The following is a 24523-nucleotide window of genomic DNA, read 5'->3' on the forward strand; positions in this document are numbered from 1 at the left end:
ATTTTCCTAAAACTCATAACATTTTCTTTTTTCTAGTTTATTATAAGAATACAGTATATGATACACATACCATAAAAATATGTATTGAATGTTTATGTTACCAGTAAGGCTTCTAGTCAACAGTAGGCTATTAGTAGTTAAGGTTTTAGGGAGTCAAAAGTTCTACTTGGGTTTTCTACTGCATGGTCAGCACCCCTGACCCCCGTGTTGTTCAGCAGTGAACTGTAGTTATCTTTAGTAGCTACATCAGTAGGAGAGAAGAATACGACAATGGACATAATGGACATAGGTCATTTCAGAAAAGAAATAATTCAGTAAACTTACAGAATAATTTAACCTTGTAGGTAATCAGAAATGCAAATTAAATTTTTTCTTCTTTTACCTAATGGATTGTTACAGATTTATTCTTGGGGTCGCACCTGTACACACATTCCTGGCTTACAACATTTGATAGCTCCTAGCAAATTACTTAGGATAAACTCCTGGAATTCGAATTTTTAGATCATTGCCTATGTATTTTTTTCTTACAGATTTTATTTATGTACTTGAGAGAGAGAGAGCTAGAGTGAGAGAGAGAGAGCACAGAGGGAGAGGGAGAAGCAGACTTCCTGCTGAGCAGAGAGTCCAACGCAGGGCTCCATCCCAGGACCCTGAGATCATGACCTGAGATGAAGACAGACGCTTAACCGACCGAGCCACCCAGGCGCCCCTCCCAATATATTTTTAAGGCTTGAAGATGCCTAGTTTCCTTGAGCAGCATACCCAATTTTCTGTACTGTGGTTAATACTAGGTATTATTTTTAAGAAGGACATTTAAAATTTTTTTTCTTACCTTTTGACCCTCTTTACCCATTTTTACACCTGTCCACCTATGACAGTCACCAGTCTCTTCTCTGTATCTATGAGTTTGGGTCTTTTAAATTTGGGTTTTTTTTTTTTTTTTTGTATTTTGAATTCTGTGTATAAGTTGAGATTATATGGTATTTGTCTTTCTCTAACTTATTTGACTTAGCATAATGCCCTCAAGGTCCATCCATGTTGTCACAAATGGCAAGATTTCATTCTTTTTTTAATGGATGAATACTAGTCCACTGTATATGTACACCCCATCTTTATCCATTCATCTGTCCATGGTCTCTTAGGTTGTTTGCATATCTTGGCTATTGTAAATAATGTTACAGTGAACATGGGGATGCATGTATCCTTTCAAATTATTGTTTTATTTTCTTGGATTAAATACCCAGAAGTGGAATTGCTGTATCATATGGTAGTTCTATTTTTAATTTTTTTGAGGAATCTCACAGTTTTCCGTAGTGGCTACACAAGGAAGACATTTATTGATCACTTTGTGTGTCAGCAACTGTGCAAAGGATTTTTTCCCTAGGTTTAGTATCTTTATTGGAGCAAATCAGTGTGAACCTTGGCAATTAGTATGCATCCATTGAACTGGCAAGTGCATTACCGGGAGAAGGAAAATAATCAGTTTGCATTTATGTAGCAGAAACGAGATGGTAAAGATAGACTTTTGTCCCTGGTGCATTCTGCAAACTACAAGGTCCAGAGGGACCTTGCTACTGCTGATAAAATAGAACATCATGCTGGTATATCGAATTGATGCCATTATGCTCACTGAATCTTGTGAGCAGAAAACACAAGTACCTTAGATGCCTTAGGCATATGTGTGCCAGAGACTGCCCTTTGAAGCTTGAGGGTCTTCCACATCAGGAAAGTTTCTAGGGGCCTATAGGTTTGGGAAATGTCAAGATTTCCCTTCTAAAGTGAGAGGTGAATTGCTGTACCTTATACCATATACCATGAAGACAGAGGAACAACATATGAGGTGTCTCTTTGGATTTTGGAACCAGCATACATCAAATTTGGGCTTGCTGTTTTGATTCATTTACTGGATAACCTCTAAAGTGATAGTGAGGTCTGGATCTAGGAAAGACTGAGAAAGGTTCAGGTTATGATATAAGCTGCCCTACTACGTGGACATTTTGACCTAGTAGAATGAGATGTCTGACTTAGGTGTCAGCCAGAGATGCCTCTGGCAAGCCATGATAGAAGAAGTGCAGCTGAGATTCCTAGAATTTTGGCAAGGCTTTTGTCTGCCAACAACTATTCTAAAATTCAGAAAAGCAGCTTCTGGCTTGCAGCTGAAACTTTTATGATAAAGACTGAATGCCTGATGAGATACCAAGTGATTATAGGATTCAAATGTTCACCATGAATTGGGTGTAATCTAACCCACAGAATCAAAAATTGGATCTGCATAACTGCATTCCATTAAACACTGAAGTGGTATGTTTGATACTAAGCCTGAGTAGGTCTAGAAGGCACAAGTGAACTACATGAGCAGGTGGTTTAGACTCCCATGTTATGTTTCTTCTGCTTCATCACCTCTCCCTCAACCTATATATGACTTCAAGGAAAGGAGAAAAAAGGCAGGCCTGGTTATGGAAGAATTTTATGCCAAGGATTTTACTTGCATTTAATTACCACAAAAATTTGAGGTAGCTCTTAATGATGCTTCCTCAGAGAGAAAAGGTTTGGGACTTCACTTAAAGAAAACCTTTAAACCCCTGTTTTTCCATGTTCTGTTTTGGGTACTGAAAATACTTATAGCTCAAATCTCACAACATTGCTGGAAAAATAGGTGGTGGTATAGTTTGTTTTGCAGAAGAGGATACTAAGATTCAAAGAGGTGCTTACCGACTATCTAATTCCAAAGCCCATACTCTTTGTAGTAGTATGCTGTCTCTCAATATTTAAGCCCCTGTTATGTGAAATAAGTGCTTTAGTATGTTGCAAACATTTGAACTTCACATTACCAAGGTAGTTAGTAGGTCTCTTTTCCTGGTAAGAAAACTGTGGCTGAGAGATTAAACTAGCTTATGATAAAACAGCTTATTAAATATCAAGCTAAGAGCTGAACCCAGTTTTGTTTGGTTGCAAATCTAGGCCCATTTCCAGGATACCATACTGCTTTACAGAGAAAAAAAGCAAGTGTAATCATTTTCAGCTGCCATCCATTAATGGAAGAATTCTCTGTCCCGGTGCCTAGCCTTCTTCCTCCTCCACTTTCAGAAACTTTACTATAAGCTCTCAGTCTATACCTTGTTACCTGAAAAACAGGCCCTTTCATCGGTATAAGCAGGAATATATGGCAATGGGAATCCCGTAAGAATGAAGTCCCAGTATTACAAAGTTCAGAAGCTCTTTGCCCTCCTGCAGTTAGAGGGTTTAATGTTGCAGAAAAATACACCCAGTGCTAATCTTCACTTTTAACTGTGAATTCACTAGGGCTTTTCAGTGTTCCTCTGATTCAACATTTCTTATCAGGCATTCTAGTTAACTTTCAGACTGTGGTACAGATTCTTTCATTTTGTTTGTATTGCTGTCTAGCTCATTTCCTTTATTTCTGTTGTCTGTACCCTTCCAAGTAGATTGTCTACATATACAAGTTTATCCAAATTAAAAATGTGCAGATGGATTGTTTTATTATAAGATTTCCCTTTAATCTGAGTGATTGGCAAATTTCCCATTTTCAAATGTTGTATATTCTTTCAAAAGTTAAATGGCTGAATGTGTTGACCCAAAGATTCCTTTTCCCATTCTTTGTTTTTGTGTATCCCTCATCCTCCAAAACACTTTGTGAATACCTGTTTTTCTCAGCCTGCAGACTGCAGAGCCTTAATAGACAAACTCAAAGTTTGTAATGATGAGCAACTCCTCTTGGAACTGCAGCAGATCAAAACATGGAACATTGGGAAGGTATGTGAACCCATGCTCCCAAAAGACAGGGCTCCCTGGACTAGTACATCATTTTGTGTTCTCTGATACGGAAGGAAACCACAGTGAGGTAACATCATTCATCAATTAGTAAGTATCTAGTGTACGTCTAGTACAGCTCTAGACCGCTAGCTTTTAGCTTGTGAACACTAATGAAATTTTGAAAGAAAATGTGAAAGAAAACTTTGCTAGCTGGGGATGAAGAATGTTTACACAGGTGATGATAAAGAATTTCAACCACAGAATTCCTTTAGTTTGACTGACAGTATGAGTTTGAGATAGTTAAAAGAATCTTCTTTAGATAACTCTAAAAATGAACACTTCTGATAATATGAGTTCTGGCAGGGAGAGTCATTGTGTTTGTAGACCTCAGAATATAGCCCGAATTCTCTCTCTGAAGACCTAGTTAAGGTGTCTACTGGTGTTAGCACATGTATACTTTGATGGATGTAATAATGAACTCAGGTGTATATGCCTCAGAGTATGATATTTCTCATACAGGTTTCTGTACTGGTGTGGGGATTTAAAGAGAAGCAAAGGTGGTTAGTGAACTTGTCTTAGGTGTCATGCTGAGCATTCCATTGTAGCAAAACACCTGCACAGTACTTAGTACCTTATTCTTCAGTGTTCCTTTCTGTTCCCTTCTCCAGTGTGAGTTATACCACTGGGTGGATCTGTTGGACCGCTTTGATGGAATCCTGGCAGATGCTGGACAAACAGTGGAAAATATGTCGTGGATGCTCGTATGTGATAGACCGGAACGAGAACAACTGAAAATGCTTCTCTTGGCTGTGTTGAACTTCACAGCCTTGCTCATTGAGTACAGCTTTTCCCGGCATCTGTACAGTTCCATAGAGGTAGGAAAGGTTCAAGCCTATGTGATCTCTTCTTAAGTAGAATTATTCATGTCCCGAGATGAAGAAATTGCTATTTCTCTCTGATAATTGCTTCTTTCCTTTTCATTATGGAAGTCTGGGGTTTTCAGTGTCAAAGACAATGATGATGATTCTTGGATATAGATACTCGCAACAGGTTGCTGGAAGTTTCATTACTGTCACCTTCACTCTGCCTTTCAAGAAATTAATGAGAATGTAATACATGTATTGAAGTATTCTTGGGAATTTGCAAAAATTAATCCTTGTCCCAGTTATGAGAGCATCCCCAAATCACTTTAACTATTAAAATAGTTTGATTTCTTTGATACATTACTCATTGCCTAAGTGCCCTGTTGTTAATGTTAATTTTCCTAAGACTTTGGTAAAGAAATAGGACCAGAATTTAAAGGAACTGGCTTGGGAAAAGTGCAATAACTGAACTGAAGTATAGCACCCACAGTTTTAAGTGAGGAACAGATAAGCAGTCTGTTAAAAATAAAATAAACTAGTTGCAAAAGGAATTCCATAGCCTTCAGGATTATCAGCAATCCGGAATGCCTAGGTTTATTGCTAGCTAAATGACATAATGATTTTAACACTGACCAAATGCTTTGATATATTGATGAACTTTGATTTTATTAAAAAATCTACGTAGTCACTCTTGGGTTACTGTTACATACACTATACTGTAACAGTCATAAATGCCACCAGCTGTTGTTGATATCTTTAGTTTCTTTATGGAGGACCCTGCATTTTAATTAGTTCCAATTTTATATTTGTCTCAAAGGATACAGAAGGAGCATAAAATTATCTTCTTTTCACAATACTTTTAGTCTAGTTGGAGACTTAATGTTCTTGAGTTCCACTGTGTATTAAAATATCACATTTGTCTCTTTTGTAATCTGTTTTTTCCTGTGGGGGACCCTGTGCAGTTTTGAGCTGCTGCTTGCTTGCTTGCTTTTTTTTTTTTTTTTTTTTTTTTTTTTTTTAACTTTTATTGGCCTTTCTGGCTTGCTGCCAGATTATAAGCTGCTTGGGGACAAGGTTGCATGTTGTAGGTGCTCAAATATTCATAAATGGTTTTTTGTATTTGTTAAACTTCTTGATAGCTTTGTATATATAAACAAATCTATTACTACATAGGCATTTTAAGTTTTCAAAGCCTAGTGTACACTGTACCATGAACTTGCCCTTTTTTGTTCCCTGTAGCATTTGACAACTTTATTGGCTTCCTCTGATATGCAAGTGGTGCTGGCAGTCCTTAATCTTCTCTATGTATTTAGCAAAAGATCAAACTATATCACACGCCTCGGATCTGACAAGAGAACCCCACTGCTAACCCGGCTGCAACACTTGGCAGAGGTGAGTCATGGGTAAAGAGTGGAAGGGCACAAAAATTAGACCATATATTTCCTTTTCACAGCTGTTTTTTACATTGTCAAAATGGATAGTAATCCCTAAGTTTACTGGCCTAATTGAATAGAATTATGGGGGCCCCTTTAAGTTCCCCCCAAAACCTAAGAAGTATTCTGAGTTGTTATGAAGCAATTTTGAGGAATTTCATGAATCTACTCACAAAGCAGAATCACTCTTTATCCATAGGGCAACAACTTTTCTGGAAAGAAAGTTCATAATCAGATTCTACTTAGGAAGGAAATATGGTGCAATCTGGATTTGAGTCTTATCCCTGCTTATTAGCTCTGATACCAGTTTTCTCATCTGGGAATTTAATGTATCTACCTTAAGAGTAGTTTCAGAATAAAATAAAATGTAGGGTACTTAGTGCTGTGCTCAGGAATTAGTTTGTGATGGTAGTAAGTATAATTGAAGGCAAAAAAACCTCATATGAAAGTTCAACTCAACCAAACTACTGTCCAGTGTTCCTAGAAACAAATTGATCATATGTGCTTATTAGGGTTTGAGAGAGCACCTGGGTGGCTTAGTCAGTTAAGCAACTGCCTTCAGCTCAGGTCATGATCCCAGGGTCCTGGGATCAAGCCCTGTATCATGCTCTGTGCTGAGCGGGGAGCGTGTTTCTCCCTCTGTCTCTGTCTGCCAGTCCCTCTGCTTGTGCTCTCTCTTTCTCCTTCTGTCAAATAAACAAATAAAATCTTTTAAAACATTGGCAAGGCTAATTTTTTAAAAAACCAATTAATGATTACCTCATAAATAATACAGCTCAAGTTTCAGGCTATTTTTAGGTATATAATTCCTTAAAAATCAATTCCCCCCCCAAAAAAATAGATTTATTTATTTATTTATTTATTTTGGAGAGGCAGAGAGAGCCAGGGGTGGGGGTGGAGGGGCAGGGGGAGAGTCTCAAACAGACTCCACGCTGAGTGCAGAACCCAGTGCATGTCTCAGTCTCATGACCCTGAGATCACGACCTGAGCCGAAACCAAGAGCTGGACACTCAACCAACTGTGCCACCCAGGCCCCCCTCCTTAAAAATCAGTTTTTAATGATATTATATATAACATGTATTGTGAAAATTCTAGGACATACAGAAAAGTATAAAGAGAATGTTAATTACCTTTCATTCATCTACATGGAGCTTCCTTCAAAATTTGAGCATATTTTCTCTTCTTGTATCTGCAAATATGTATATACAGATGTGCAACCTGTTTTCTTAACACAATTTTATCATGTTATTAAAAAATGTAAGACAGTCCAATATTGGCTCCCCAAGTAACAGTAAGAGGAAAAAGAAGCCATATTTCAAGAGATGCTTCAAAAGCATTTGATAAAATTCAGTACATTATTTAAAACTAATATAAACTCTTAGAAAGCTAGGAAAACAAACTTTGAATTTCTAAATCATCTTTCAGAAGTCATAATGGAAAAACGGAAGGATCTCCATTAAATTCAGAAGTCACACAAAAATGCTATTACTTTTGCCACTTAAATTTATAGTAGAGATTCTAACAAATACAAGAGAAAAGAAAGAAATGGATACATATTAAAAAAGAAAACTTGGGGCATCTGGGTGGCTCAGACGGTTATACGTCTGCCTTTGGCTCAGGTCATGATTCCATAGTATTGGGAACCAGCCCCAAATCATACTCCCTACTCAGCAGGGAGCCTGCTTCTCCCTCTCCCTCTGCCCTTCCCCCTGCTTGTGTGTGTTCTCCCTCTCTCAAAGAAATAAATTATTTTTAAAAAAAAAGCAAACTTGTTACTATTTGAAGGTGATAGAATTGAGGCTTTTGGTTTTCTGGGGAGGCAGTATAAAATTATTAGAACTAATAAAAGTATAGTGAGGTATCCAAGTAAATGATCACTTATACAGGAAGATATTTTCTCCATACATTAGTAATAACCAGTTAGATGATTAGAAAAAAGACCCCATTCACAGTATCAACAAGTATAGCTAAAATTAGCCGTAATGGGTAAAACCATACATTTAAGAAGATCGTATAGAAGGTTAGATTGTGATTTACCGGTAGGGAAGGAACTCTTAAAAACCCCAAAACATAAAATCTTACTGTAAAAAATTTGAATTTGATAATACAAAATTAAGACTTCCCTTTCAATGAAAAGCATCATAACTCACTGTGATACTGGCACTTATATTGGAATTTAAATCAGCACACTGCTTCCTTGAACAAGAAAAACATCAGTTGAAATAAGCATGAGAGACTTGGACTCTGGGAAACAAACTGAGGGCTTCAGAGGGGAGGGGGGTGGGGGAATGGGATAGGCTGGTGATGGGTAGTAAGGAGGGCACGTATTGCATGGTGCACTGGGTGTTATACGCAACTAATGAATCATCGAACTTTACATCAAAAACCAGGGATGTACTGTATAGTGACTAACATAATAAAAATTATTATTAAAAAAAAAGAAATAGTGTACTTATTGATATGGTTGACTAACATTTGGTGCAAACTCATTTTGTCACGGACCAATACCACATTCGCACAATTGGTGGAATATCAGCTGGCCTGTGTACAACATTAAGCAGCACTGCCAAAAATAAAACTTAACAGAGTAGTGATAGATCGGTAAGTGTTTAGCCATGTTTTAAAACTCAGGGGGCGGGGTGCCACGGTGGTGCAGTCAGTTGAGCGTCCCAACTCTTGGTTTTGGCTCAGGTCGTGATCTCAGCCCCTTATTGGGCTCCGCACTCGGTGTGGAGTCTCCTTGAGACTCTCTCTCTCCCCCTGTCCCTCCCCACCCCCCAAATAAATAAATAAATCTTTTTCAAAAACTGTCAAGGGCCTGTGTCATTATAGTATATTTAAGGAACACCTCCAAATTAACAAGGATAAACAAAGGCTATGGATAGATAATTCACAGACCAAGGCATTAATAGATGTTGAAACTCATTAGTAATTAGAGAAATACAGTTTATAAAACTATCAGATTAACAGAAATTAGAAAACTGTGTAATGGTAGGTGTTAGCAGGCATGTGAGGCTTTAGGAACCCTTGACTGGTACTCCTGGGTATATATCCCAAAGATGATATCATATTATTCCATAAGGTAACATTTGGGAAATTATTGCATCATTGTGGCAGTTAGTAGATTGGATAAGTAAAATGTGCTGCGTGCATATTATGGAATATGTAGCAGTTAGAAGCAGTGACCCAAATAACACATGTAGCAACATCAATAGCTTTTAAAAATAATGGTGGGGGTGGTTAAAAATGTTAATTGGTCAGTACCATTTCTGAAACTTAAAAATGTGCACACAGAGCAACATAAAGTTTTGAAAAAAAATTACAGATACCAGAAGTGAAAAGTGTGGCCTTTGGCAAGGAGAAAGGAATGTGAATGGGCAATAATCAGACAGATGGTTTACATAAATAAATAAAAGAAAATAAAGCTAACTAGTAGTATTTATGATCTGTTGGAACAAAGCTAAACCTTCATTTACAGATTTAAAAGAGGATCTAAATTGTGAGCAGAGACAGATGATACCATTTTTTGCATGGGAAGATGCAATATAGTAGAAGCCCTCTTTGATCAAATTAGGGTGAATAGTTATTAGGGTAATTATTGTTAAAATGTTAAAGCAGAAATTTTTAAAAATGTCATTAATACCACTTTTTTAAAAAGATTTTATTTATTTATTTTTAGAGAGGAGAGTGTGAGCGGGGTGGGAGGGGGGAGTGTGAAGAGGGCAGAGGGAGAGAGAATCTCAAGCAGACTCCAGAGTGAGCACAGAGCCCAATGGGGGGCTCAATCCCATGACCCTGCGTTCATGACCTGAGCCAAAATCAAAAGTCTGACACTTAACTGACTAGCCACTTAGGTGCTCTAGTACATACCACTTTTTAAAAACTGAAACACAAATGTCAGTTCTTTTTCCTGTCTTTCTAAAGTAGGACCACAGACACTACTTTGAGTCAGAAATAGTCTGTTCTCTTACTTACATAAATTACAACTATCATCTCTGATTTCTTTGAAGTAGAGCAACAGCGGTATAAAGACTTCAGTTTGTAAAGAAACATTAATACAGAATTACAAATTTTTATAATTTACCCCTGAACCTCTTTTCCCTAATTTGACACTTTTTATTTTAGCATCTTGCCTTTTTGCCTTTGCCAAATATTCAGATTGGTTTTTATAAAAATAGTTCCCTTTTCAGTTTGAATCATTGTTCTGTATAGTATTTTAACTTATTATATACAACTGACATAAATGAGTTTAGAGACAAAGACCTGGCTTGGTACAGCTACAGATAACCGGTGGGAGCAAAAGAGTAATTGCAAGTAAGGCTGCATTATTCAGTATAAGTTTTTTTAATTGGCATAGGAACAGACAAATATGTCTGCAGAATGAAATAGTAAGCCTCATGTTTATAAAGTGGGACAATTGACTATTTGAGGGGAAAATGTGTTTAGATAATTTCTTTAGACTATTCACGTAAATCCTACAAACATATTTAGAGGTATATACAGGCAACTCTTTAACATCTTTCATGTGGAAGGATTTCCTAAATCAGGAACCTATAAGCCATTTTAAAAATTTACAGATTTTATGTGAAAATATTAAGACTTCTGTATGATAAAATAGTTATAAGTAAAAGGCAGATGACTTCTTCAACTGGGAAAATGTATTTGCACTGTGTATAACAAAGGAGTAACACATTAGGTAAACAGCTTTACAAATCATTAAAAATATAAATAACCCAGTAGAAAAACATGCAGAAGTATATAGACAGATAATTCATAAAAATTATGAAATAATTTTAAACTTGGTCAAGAAAACATGAAAAGATTACACTAGGAATAATGGGGAAATGTACATTATGTGAGATCATTTTTTACCATTAGATTGCCAATATTATCTACAATTGGCTAGGTTGTGGGGAAGCAGATACTTACAAACTGTTGGTGTAAAAATGCCCTCTTGTAGGGTTATTTGGCTGCACCTTTAATTTTAAAATGTATAAATTTTATTTCATCCAGTAATTCTATTTTAAGGAAGTTCTATTAGAAACATTCAAATGTACACAAAAATTATGCTTAAGTATTCTCACTGCACCATCGTTTGGGAAAAAATTTTGAAACATCGTATTTAACAAAGCATAAGCCTGTACAGGACCCGAAAAGAACTCCTCAATGAAAGGATCTCTTAGCAGGAAAAGTTAGTGGAAGATCCCCATCTATGGTTTTTTTTTTATTTTTTTTTTATTTTTTAAGATTTTATTTATTCATTTGACAGAGAGAGAGACAGCCAGTGAGAGAGGGAACACAAGCAGGGGGAGTGGGAGAGAAAGAAGCAGGCTTCCAGTGGAAGAGCCTGATGTGGGGCTCCATCCCAGAACTCCAGGATCACGCCCTGAGCTGAAGGCAGACGCTTAACGACTGAGCCACCCAGGCGCCCCTGGTTTTTTTTTTTTTTAAATCCAAAAGTAAAACTTATTAAGAAAGTGCAGAAAGTTACATATCTTAATTGTAAGCTTAGAAAGGGAATTGAATTGGAGGAAAAGATGATGGGTGAGTTTCACTTTTTATATTCTCTAAATATTTTATAGCTATAATATATATTTTATAATTAAATGTGATAATTTGTAATGACTTTGTAGATTGTATTTTTAATGACTGTAACATTCCATTGTTTGCGCTATAGTTTAGTTGTTCCCTGATTTAATACCTACCATATGTAATCCTCTTAATACTCTGAGAGTAGGAATTCTCTCATTTTATAGATGAAGAGTATGAGGTTAAGCAAGGTGAAGTTGATTTGCTTATAATTCCCATAATCAGGCAGTGATTTGGGGTTTGAAACCTGATCTGTTTGCTTATACGAGCCATACCCTTTCCAGGGGATGTACCATATTGAATGCTTTTCAGATTTCAGAACAAGCTTTATATTTAGAGATGGAAGAAGAGCAATCTAGTTAATTTAGTATTTTGTGTAGAGCCATAACAACACCTATCAGAATTAATAGTTTGTCAGGTCATAACACCCCCACTTTGAGGCTGGTCATCTATCAAACTAATACTTAATAAATGTTCTGACCATTTAGAAAGTAAAAGTAAGATGCATACTAGACTTTTACATGGCACACATATGCAAAGTGTGGAATTTTTTTGCTGTAGTTTTTGGGTAGTTTGGGATTATCATGTTCTTTTCTTTCCTTGGATCATTCTGTCACCAGGAAGGATTGCTTAAATGATTGCTATTACAGTAGTCTCCCCCTGCCTTATCCACAGTATCGTTCCAAGACCCCCAGTGAATTCCTGAAGCTGTAAATAGTACTGAACGCCCATATATCCTATGTTTTTTTCCTATACCTACCTATGATAAAGTTGAGTCTGCAAATTAGCCACAGTAAGAGATTAATAATAACTAATAATAAAATAGAACAGTTATAAAAATATACTATAAGAAGAGTTACGTGAATGTGGTTTCTTTGAAAATATTGTACTGCATTCACTCTTCATCTTATGATCGTATGATAAAATGCCTATGTGATGAAGTGAGGTAAATGACTAGGCATTGTGACATAGTCATCTTGATACAGCCTTGGTCTGCTGTTGACCATCTGACAATATGTCAGGAGGATCATCTTCCTTCAGACTGCTGTTGACTGGGTAACTGAAAAGAAACTTCAGATAAGGGGGAACTTCTGTATGTTCTTTTGTGTTTTGGACTCCTTTTACCTTGTATGACAGATGTGCTCCCTTTTTCCTCTGAATTGGGCTAACGTAAAGACTGTAGATGGAAGGTTGACTTTAAGTCTCAGACAATTTAGAATCTTGGTGGGTACAGTACATTGCAACTTTTGTTACTATCTTACGTGCTTGATGCTTTGTTATTACAAATAAGAGCATCTTACAGGTTTTTGAGAGATAAGACATAATATGCTAGGTGTTTAATGATAGTAACTACCATTATTCAAACTCCCTATTAAAATTTTAAGCTTAATTTTTCTCAAAAATGCAAAATTCTCTAAAAATGTAACTTGTTGACATGGGTTGCTTTCTCTCCAACATCTTCTTTTGAAATGTGACAGTTCTTATAACAGTGGTCTTCAATAGACATTTTGGTTCATGTCTCTTCATTTTTTAGACTGCATCCTGAATCTGAATTCTTTTGTTTTCCATGCCCTGTGCAACAACTACATGTATTCACTTGAGTGTGGTTAAGAACCTGGGTTTAGAAGGACCTAGTTTGTCAACAGATCAAATTAATCTCAGTTTACATATCTATAAATTGGGGATTATGGTATCTACCTCAGTTTTAGGTGTAAACTTGATGAGGTCATAAATAAAATTCCTAGGTTTAATGCTGATCATGTTGAAAGTACATAATAAATGGAAGTTTTCGTTGAAGTAGTTGTCAGCACATAAACTACATGATAAATCCCTTTTATGTTTACTTTCTTTTAAAATTGTATGTATACATTATTTTGCATAAATACATAGTGCCACACAGTTTTTTTGGTGTAGTCTTTTTTCTCTTGGGTCATCTTCCTACAACGTAAAATGTATCCTTGTGTATGTATTTTTATCTTCATAATGACATGTTTAGGGTATTTTTGTCACTGATTTACAAAAGTAGGACATTTTTGCATCTCAGTTTTCTCACTTAATGGTTTGTTAAAAATTCGCTGAATCACTTGTATAACTATGTCATTCTTTTAATGGCTACATAATATTCCATAGTTTGGATGTTCCATAATTTATTCAACTATTTACCTATTAATGCATATTCTTTTTTTTTTCCTATTACGAGCAATGATTGCTACATAAAGCAATTTTATATATATATGCCCTTACTGATAATTTTGATTCTGTGAAAGAGTCCCGGTAATCTCCATGTTACTTTAATTGACCCTTATCTGATGAGTAGTGAATTTGAGCATCTTTTCATGTTTGGCTGTTAGGATTTGCTTTTGTGAATTGTTCATTTGCCCATTTTTGTCTTGGTTTAGTGTTTTTCTATAAAAGCTCTGTTGGAGATATTAGCCCTTTGTCTCTGTTAAAAGTATTTCCCCCAAATCTTTGTGGTGTTTTCGTTTATTGTGTTTATGTACATATTATTTACAAAAATGGTTCAAAAAAAGGTAAATGGCTTCTAGAAAAAGTGTTGAACATGATGTTTTGATCTTTATGAAAAATGACTTTGTATGTGGTACCTTTTCTCATGATACTTCTTTAGTGACTGTTAACCCAGTGATGTGGGCCAGTTGTGAATATGAATAGTGGTTAGTTAACTGCAAATGTAGAGAAAGTACTCCAAGAAGACTTATTGAATTGTTAAAAACCAGTTGGTTTGTTGTTGTTGTTTTAAATTTCCTATTTAAATTCAGTTTAGTTAACATATAGTGTATTATTATTTTCAGGGGTAGAATTTAGTGGTTCATCAGTTGCTTATAACACCCAGTGCTTATTACATCAAGTGCCCTCCTTAATGCCCATTGCCCAATTACCCCATCCCCCCACCTCCCTTCCAGCAGCCCTCAGTTTGTTTCCTAGCATTAAGAGTCTCTTATGGTTTGCCTCCCTCTCTGTTTTTATCGTATTTTATTTTTCCTTCCCTTCCCCTATGTTCATCTGTCTTGTTTCTTGAATTCCACATATGAGTGAAATCATATCTTGTTTGTCTTTCTGTGACTGACTTATTTCGCTTAGCATCGAACCCTCTAGTTCCATCCACATCTTGCAAATGGCAAGATTTCATCCTTTTTGATGGCTGAGTAATATTCCATTGTATATATGTACCACTTCTTCCTTACCCATTATCCAGTAGTTTGGCTACTGTAGACATTGCTGCTATAAACATTGGGGTGGAGGTGCCCCTTCGGATCACAATGTTTGTGTCTTTTGGGTAAATACTAGTAGTACAATTGCTGGGTCGTGGGGTAGCTCTATTTTTAACTTTTTGAGGAACCTCCGTATTGTTTTCCAGAGTGGCACCAGTTTGCATTGCCACCAGCAGTGTAAGAAGGTTCCCCTTTCTCCACATTCTTGCCAACATCTGTTGTTTCCTGAGTTGTTCATTTGAGCCATTCTCACAGGTGTGCTGTGGTATCTCATCGTTTTGATTTGTGTTTCCCTGATGCTGAGTGATGTTGAGCACTTTTTCATGTGTCTGTTTGCTATTTGTGTGTCTTTGGAGAAATGTCTGTTCATGTCTTCTGTCCGTTTCTTCACTGGATTTTTCGTTCTTTGGGTGTTTAGTTTGATAAGTTGTTTTGTTTTGTTTTGTTTTTACGATTTTATTTATTTGGGGTGCCTGGGTGGCTCAGTCGGTTAAGCGGCTGCCTTCAGCTCAGGTCATAATCCCAGGGTCCTGGAATTGAGCCCCACATCCAGCTCCCTGCTCAATGGGGAGTCTGCTTCTCCCTCTGCCTGCCGCTCCCCCTGCTTGTGCTCTCTCTCTGTCAAATAAATTACAGAAAGAGCACAAAGGCAAGGAGGGGCAAAGGGAGAGGGAAAAGCAGCCTCCCACCTAAGCAGGGAGTCTGATGCTAGGCTCTATCCCAAGACCCTGGGATCATGACCTGAGCTGAAGGCAGACACTTAACCAACTGAGCCATTCAGGTGCACCGAGTTTGATAAGTTCTTTATAGATTTTGGATACTAGCCCTTTATCTAGTATGTCATTTGTGAATATCTTCTCCCATTCCATAGGTTGCCTTTTAGTTTTGTTGATTGTTTCCTTTACTGCACAAAAGCTTTTTATCCTGATGTAGTCCCAGTGGTTCATTTTTGTTTTTGTTTCCCTTGCCTTTGGAGATGTGTCTAACAAGAAGTTGCTGCAGCTGAAGTCAGAGAGGTTGCTGCCTGTATTCTCCTCTAGGATTTTGATGGATTCCTGTCTCACATTTAGGTCTTTCATCCATTTGAGCCAGTTGGTTTTGAGAAGGGCGAGTACACTGGTTCTCAAACTTGAGCCTGGGACAAGTTTTCTTTGACCAGAAAAAGAACCATTCTCCCAGGGGGAAAAGGCTTGCTAAGATAAATTCACTAAATTTCATTGCAGCTATTTGTCCTATACACAACAAACTGACAAAAGCAGCAACATCTGCTGGAAAATACAGTTGCTTCTTGGCATAGAATTGTTTTTAACAAATCCAATTGTGCCTTGTGGTTCCAAAACAACATATCAAAGCAGAAGGGAAGATGGCCTAACCTTATAACCTAAGCGTGGATGAAAGGTATGAGCAGGACAGGGCATGAGCATGAGGAGTAAATATGGAAAACACACAGAACATTTTAAGTTCTCAATAACCCTCACGGCAGGACTGTTCCCCAAGCATCCATTCTTAAAAACAGTGCCATAATGCCCAGAGCAAAAGAAAGCAAGAACATAAATTTTTTGGTCAGTCTAGCTAAAGCCATGTCTATTTTTGTTGCTTTTTTTCAAAGAACCAAATTTGATTTACTTGATTATATCTCTGTTTTCTGTTTCATTTATCTCTTGTCTAATTTTTGTCATTTCCTTCTTTCTGTTTGCTTTGGGTCTGGTTTGCTCTTTTTTCCCTAGTTCCTAAAGGTAGAAAGTTAGGTTACTGATTTTAGATTTCTTTTTTAAAGGTAGGCGATCACAGCTGTGAATTTCCCTGTAAGCACCGCTTTCAGCATGTCCTATAAGTTTTAGTATGTCTTGTTTTTATTTTCATTCATCTTGAGGAATTTCCTAATTTCCCTTGTGATTTCTTCTTTTACCCATTGGTTGTTAGGACTGGTGGTTTAGTTTTTACATATTTGCGAGTTTTCCAGATTTCTTTCTGTTTTGGATTTCTAATTTCTTTCCATTGTCTTGGAGAAGATAACTTTGTATGATTTTATTCTTTTTAAATTTCTTCAAGTTTGTTTTGTGGCCTAACATAGGTCTGTCTGGGAAAATGTTTTATATGTACTTTAGAAAAACGTGTATTCTGTTGTTGGGTGGATTGTTATATATCTGTTAGGTCTAGTTCATTTAATGTTCAACTCTTCTATTTCCTTGTTTATCTTTTGTCTAGTTATAAACATTTGCCCTTTGGATTAGACTAACACTTCAGTAATGAAGAGTTAGTTTGAATTAATATTAACTTAGTTTTAATAGTACACAAAAACTTTGCCCCTATATAGCTTTGTTTCCCCCATTTTATGTTGTTGCCACAGATTACATTTTTATACATTATGTGTCCATTAGCATAGATGTATAATACTGTTTTATATAGTTGTCTTTTAAAACGCAGAAAACGGGTTATAAAACTAAAAATATATTAGTACCGACTTTTATAATTTACCTATATAGCTACATTACTGGTATTTTTTATTTCTTCATATGGAGTCAAGTTACTGTCTTGTGCCCTTTCATTTCAACCTGAAGGACTCCAGTTAGCATTTCTTGAGTCTCATGTACCAGCAACAAGCCCTCAGCTTTTATCTGAGGATTCTTAAAATTTCTCCTACATTTTTGAAGGATAATTGTGTCAGATCCAGAATTTTTGATTGGCAGTTCTTCTAGCACTTTGAATATGTCTTCCCACTGTACTCTGACCTCCATGGTTTCTGATAAAAAATCAGCTATTGATCTTATTGAGGATCGCTTGTACATGACAAGTTCTTTTGCTCTTGCTGCTTCAAGATTCCCTTGAGCTGGATTTACAGATCATGTCGTTGGTCAAATTTGAGATGATTTTGGCAGTTATTTCTATGAATAATTTCTCTGCTCCTCTTTCTCTCCTCGTTCTGGGACTCTGATTATGTGTATATTGGTACAATTGATGGAGTCCCACATATCTCTTAGACTTACTTTTAATTTTCCATCTTTCTACTCTTCCAACTGGGTAATCTCAATTAACCTAGCTTCAGATTTATTGATTTTTTTTCACCTTCCAACAGTTATTTGCAAATATACTTGTCTCAGAATTTTTATAAAAAAAGTAATTTATTACTGTATGTTAACTATACTGGAATTAAAAATAAAAATGAATGAATAAATAAAATGTGTTGACTTAAAGATTTAAAAAATAATAAAGTTAAATTCGTTTTAGTACTTTTTGGAAAAAAGAAAATGTAATTTTTAAAGACTAGACAGTAGTCTTGGCTAGTACCTCCTCCTGTGCTCAGCCTCTGAGTGTTAGAGTAGCTCAGGGCTCCACCCTGGGCTTTCTTATATAGTTACTGCCTCAAAAATCTCTACTAATCTAGAGATATCTAATAGCTACCTCAGTTGTAATATGTACAATATCAGACTTCTGACCTCGCCTCCCATTTGTTTCTCCCCATGCTCAGTCTATTTCATGTACCTGGCCCCCTTCCTTTCCTGGACAGTGCTAGGTACACTCTTCCTGCAGGACCTCTCCACAGCTATGTTCCCAGTTATCTCTATGGCTTGCTCCCTCATCTTTAAGTCTTAAGTACCACTATCTCTGCAAGGGCTTCCCTAACATCCTCTTTTAAAATTGGAACACCCTGTGTACTCCTTGTCATCCTTTTTGCCTTTATTTTTCTTCATAGCCCATATTACCATCTGATGTTCTGTGTATTTAATTAGGTTAGTTGATTCATTCTTCTCCCTGCGTACATCTGCTGTTGAAACACTCAAAAAGTGAGTATTTTCATTTCTGTTACTGTGCTTTACAGTGCTGTGATTTCTATTTTCCTTTTTTATAATCTTTTTTGATACTTATTTGATGAAATATCATTCTCATGGTTTCCTTTAGTTCTTTGTATATGATTTCCTTTATTTAGCCCTTTGAGCATATCTAAAATCATTGATTTAAAGTCTTTACCTATCATCTGGACTTAGGAACAGTTTCTATTTTTTCCAGCTTTATTGAGATATAATTGATATATAACATGTAAATTTAAGGTTTACAACACGTTGATTTGATACACTTACGTATTACAAAGTGATGACCACACTAGGATTATCACCTCACATAGCCATCATTCCTTTTTTGTGGTGAGAACATTTAATATTGACTCTGAGCAACTGATAAGTATATAATGCAGTATCATTAACTATAGTCACCACGCTATACATTAGATCCCTAGATCTTATCATATGACTGAAAGTTTGTACCCTTTGACCAACATCTTCCCATTTGCTGCAAGCCCTAACCCCTAGCAACCACCATTCTGTTTCTAGGAGTTCATCTTTTTAAAATTCCACATATAAGTGATATGGTACAGTAATTGTCTTTCTCTATCTGACCTGACTTTTTTCAATTACTAGAATACCCTCAAGGTCTATCCATGTTGTCAATAAAGGCTGGAATGCCTTCTTTCTCATGGCTGAATAATACCTCTGTGTGTGTGTGTGTGTGTGTGTGTGTGTGTGTGTGTGATCTTCTTTATCCATTTTTCCACAGATGAACACTTAGTTTGTCACCATACGTTGGCTAGTGTGAATAATGTTTCAGTTAATAGGAGAGGGCAGATATCTCTTTGATGTCCTGATATCATTTCCTTTGGATATATACCCAGAATTGGGATTGCTGGATCATATAGTAGTTCTATTTTTAATTTTTTGAGGATAGCATTTTCCATAGTAGCTGTACTAATTTACATCTCTACCAACAGTGCACGAGGGTCTCCTTTTCTCCAAATCTTAGCCAGTACTTGTTATCTCTTGTCTTTTTGATAATAGCCTAGATTCTAACACGTATGAGGCAATATCTCATTGTGGTTATGATTTACATTTCCCGGATGATTAGTGATACTGGACACTTTCATATACCTGTTGGCCATTTATGTGTCTTCTTTGGGAAAATGTCTACTTATAACTCCTCTGCCCTTTTTTTTTTCTTAAGATTTTATTTATTTGACAGAGAGAGAGACAGCCAGCGAGAGAAGGAACACAGGCAGGGGGAGTGGGAGAGGAAGAAGCAGGCTCCCAGTGGAGGAGCCTGATGTGGGGCTCGATCCCAGGACTCTGGGATCACGCCCTGAGCTGAAGGTGGACGCTTAACGACTGAGCCACCCAGGCACCCCTTAAATCATTTTTTGTGTGTATTACTGAGTTGTATGAATTCTTTTAGTGTTCTCTCACTTGTTTTTGCCTTTGTTGCTTGTACTTAATTGGTATCCCAAAAAAGTAATTACCAAGACCAGTTTCAAGGAGCCTTTACTGTTTTCTTTTAGTAGTTTTAAAGTTTCAGGTCTCATGTTGAAGTCTTTAATCCATTTCAAGTTCTTTTTTTTTTATGAGTGGTAAAAGAAAGGAGTCCATTTTCATTTTTCTGCATTTTGTTATCCAGTTTTCCCAGTACCATTTATCAAAGAGTCTGTGCTTTCCCCATTGATTATTCTTGGCTCCCTTTCAAATATTAGTTGACCATATATGTGAGGGTTTATTTCTGGGCTCTTGATTCTGTTCTATTGGTGTATTTGTCTGCGTTTATGTCAATACCATACTAGCTTTGTAATGTTTGAAATCAGAAAGTGTGATACCTCTAGCTTTGCTGTTCCTTCTCAGGATTGCGTTAGCTATTTGGGGTCTTTTGTGGTTCCATATAAATTTGAGGATTTTTTTTCTATTTCTCTGAAAAATGTCATTGGAATTTTAAATAACAATTACATGAATCTGTAGATGGCCCTTGGATTTATGGACATTTTAACAATATTCTTGTGATTCATGAACACAGGATATCTTTCCATTTGTGTCTTTTAATTTCTTCCATCAGTGTTTTATAGCTTTCAATATACAGGTCTTTCACCTTGGTTAAATTTATTGCTAAGTATTTTACTGTTTCTGGTGCTACTGTAATTGGGGTTGTTTTCTTTAACTTTTTTTTTTTTTGAGAGAGAGAAAGAGCAGGAGAGGTGGGGCGGGGAGGGGCAAAGAGAGAGGGAGAGAGAATACCAAGCAGGCTACACACCCAGCACAGAGCCCGCTGTGGGTATCAGTCTCACAACCCTAAGATCATGACCTGAGCTGAAATGAAGAGCTGGATGTTTAACGAGCTGAGCCAGTCAGGCACCCCGGGATTGTTTTCTTAATTTATTTTTCATATCGTCTATTGTTAATGTATAGAAATGTGACTGATTTCTGTATGTTGATTTCATATCCTGCAACTTTACTGAATTTATTAGTTCTAATGGTTTTTTGGTGGGGTCTTTAGGGTTTTTTTAATACATAAGATCGTATCATTTGTAAATGAAGACAGTTTTACTTCTTGCTTTTCTGAAATGGATGCCTCTCATTTCTTTTCTTGCCTAATTGTTCTGGCTATGACTTCCAGTACTATATTGAATAGGAGCGTTAAGAGTGGGCACCCTTGTCTTGTTCAGGATCTTAGAGGGAGCGCTTTCATCTTTTCACCATTTGAGTATGATGTTAGCTATAGACTTATCACATACAGCCTTTATTAAAATGTTGAGTTGTGGGGCGCCTGGGTGGCACAGCGGTTAAGCGTCTGCCTTCGGCTCAGGGCGTGATCCCGGCGTTATGGGATCGAGCCCCACATCAGGCTCCTCCGCTATGAGCTTGCTTCTTCCTCTCCCACTCCCCCTGCTTGTGTTCCCTCTCTCGCTGGCTGTCTCTATCTCTGTCAAATAAATAAATAAAATCTTTTAAAAAAAATGTTGAGTTGTGTTTCTTCTGTATCTCATTTTTGAATTTTTATTATGAAAGGATATTGACTTTCTGTCATGTTTTTTCAGCATCTATTGACATCATATGATTTTTTACTTTTATTCTATTAATGTGGTATATCATACTTACTGGCTTGTATATGTTGAACCATCGTTGCATCCTAAGGATTAATCCCACTTGATAATTGTGTATGATCATTTTAATGTGCTATTCAATTTGGTTTGCTAGTATTTTGATGACAGTTTTTGTGTCTTTGTTTATCAGGGATGATGGCCTGTAGTTTTCTTGTAATGTCCTTATCTGGCTTTGCTAGCAAGGTAATTTTGGCCTCTTAAAATGAGTTTGGAAGTCTGGCCTCTTCAATTTTTTGGTAAGAATTTGAGAAGGATTGGTGTTAAGTCTTTAAATGTTTGGTGAATGTACCAGGAAAACCATCCGGTCCTAGGCTTTTCTGTATTGGGTATGTTTTGATTACTGATTTAATCTTCTTGCTCATTATTGGTCTGTTCAGATTTTCTATTTCTTCATTATCCACTATTGGTAAGTTCTGTTTCTAGGAATTTATCCAGTTCTTCTAGGTCATCCAGTATATTGGCAATTTGTATGCAGTTTCTTTTTTATTAAGTTTTTTATTTTAATTCCACTATAGTTAACATACAGTGTTATATTAGTTTTAGGAATACATTATAGTGATTCAGCAATTCTTTACATTACTCAGTGCTCATCATAAGTGTGCTCTTAAACCCCACCACCTATTTCACCCATCTCCCTACCCGCCTGCCCACCAGTAACCATCAATTTGTTATCTGTAGTGAAGAGGCTGTTTCTTGGTTTGTCTCTCTCTCCTTTTTTTTCTTTGCTTTTTTTGTTTCTTAAATTCCATATATAAGTGAAATCGTAAGTAGTCTCTTAATCCTCTCTACCTCTGTGATATCATTTGTAATGTCTCCTCATTTCTGATTTAAGTCTTCACTCTTGTTTTCTTAGTCTAGCTAAAATTTCATCTATTTCATTTATCTTTTCAAAAAAGAATCTGCTCTTATTTTTATTGACCTTTTCTATTGGTGGTTTTTTCTTTTTTTTGTTCTTTATTTCATTTACTTCTGTTATCTTTGTTATTTCCTTCCTTCTACTAACTTCGGGATTAGTTTGTTCTTTTGTATCCTTGAGCTATAAAGTTAGGTTGTGTGTTTGAGATCTTTCTTGTTTCTTACTGTAGTCATTTATCCCTATAAAATTCTCTCTTAGAACTACTTTTGTACATCCCATAGGTTTTGATATGTTGTGTTTACATTGTCTTTTGTCCCGATTTTTTTTTATATAATAATATTTTTTTATTATGTTAGTCACCATACAGTACATCCCTGGTTTTTGATGTAAAGTTCGATGATTCATTAGTTGCGTATAACACCCAGTGCACCATGCAATACGTGCCCTCCTTACTACCCATCACCAGCCTATCCCATTCCCCCACCCCCCTCCCCTCTGAAGCCCTCAGTTTGTTTCTCAGAGTCCATAGTCTCTCATGCTTCATTCCCCCTTCTTATTACCCCCTCTTTCTTTATCCCTTTCTTCTCCTACTGATCTCCTAGTTCTTATGTTCCATAGATGAGAGAAACCATATGATAATTGTCTTTCTCTGCTTGACTTATTTCACTTAGCATTATCTCCTCCAGTGCCGTCCATGTTGCAGTAAATGTTGAGAAATCGTTCTTTTTGATAGCTGAGTAACATTCCATTGTATATATGGACCACATCTTCTTAATCCAGTCATCTGTTGAAGGGCATCTTGGCTCCTTCCACGATTTAGCTATTGTGGACAATGCTGCTATGAACACTGGGGTGCATATGGCCCTTCTCTTCACTACGTCTGTATCTTCAGGGTAAATACCCAGTAGTGCAATGGCTGGCTCATAGGGTAGCTCAATTTTTAACTTTTTAAGGGACCTCCACACTGTTTTCCAGAGTGGCTGTACCAACTTGCATTCCCACCAACAGTGTAAGAGGGATCCCCTTTCTCCACATCCTCTCCAACATTTGTTGTTTCTTGCCTTGTCAGTTTTTGCCATTCTGACTGGCGTAAGGTCGTATCTCAAGGTGGTTTTGATTTGAATTTCCCTGATGGCTAATGATGTTGAACATTTTTTCATGTGTCTGTTAAGCCATTTGTATGTCTTCATTGGAAAAGTGTCTGTTCATATCTTCTGCCCATTTTATGATTTGTTTATTTGTTTCTCGTGTATTGAGTTTGAGAAGTTCTTTGTAGATCTTGGATACCAGTCTTTTATCTGTAGTGTCATTTGCAAATATATTCTCCCATTCCGTGGGCTGCCTCTTAGTTTTTCTGACTGTTTCCTTGGCTGTGCAGAAGCTTTTTATCTTGATGAAGTCCCACAAGTTCATTTTATCTTTTATTTCTCTTTCCTTTGGAGATGTGTCATGAAAAAGGTTGCTTTGGCCGATGTTGTAGAGGTTGCTGCCTATGCTCTCCTCTAGGATTTTGATGGATTCTTGTCTCACATCAAGGTCTTTCATCCATTTGGAGTTTATCTTTGTGTATGGTGTGAGAGAGTGGTCAAGTTTCATTCTTTTGCATGTAGCTGACCAGTTTTCCCAGCACCATTTATTGAAGAGACTGTCTATTCCACTGGATGTTTTTTCCTGCTTTATCAAATATTAGTTGCCCAAAGAGCCGAGGGTCCATTTCTGGGTTCTCTATTCTTAAATTTCCCTTTTGATTTCTTTTTTGGATTCACTGGTTCTTCAGGAGTGTGTTGTTAGTTTCCACACATTGTGAATTTTCCAGTTTTTCTCCTATATTGATTTCTAGTTTTATACCATTGTGGTTAGGAAAAATA

General features: G+C 36.6%; 1 protein-coding gene across 13 annotated transcripts in view; it reads left to right on the top strand.

Annotated features, from left to right (window-relative positions):
- The window catches only part of HUWE1 (HECT, UBA and WWE domain containing E3 ubiquitin protein ligase 1), a 162405-nt gene that overhangs the window by 33460 nt on the left and 104422 nt on the right, over positions 1 to 24523 (top strand). For all 13 annotated transcript variants that reach the window (XM_045799347.2, XM_045799346.2, XM_045799350.2 and 10 more), the window contains 3 exons: positions 3676 to 3774; positions 4443 to 4649; positions 5877 to 6029. In XM_045799347.2, the coding sequence (XP_045655303.1) occupies positions 3676 to 3774; positions 4443 to 4649; positions 5877 to 6029 (459 nt within the window). The remainder of the gene's footprint in view (positions 1 to 3675; positions 3775 to 4442; positions 4650 to 5876; positions 6030 to 24523) is intronic.

The sequence above is a fragment of the Ursus americanus genome, chromosome X (genome assembly GCF_024610735.1).
Source record: "Ursus americanus isolate L20-20 chromosome X, mUrsAme1.1.p, whole genome shotgun sequence".
Lineage (NCBI taxonomy): Eukaryota > Metazoa > Chordata > Mammalia > Carnivora > Ursidae > Ursus > Ursus americanus.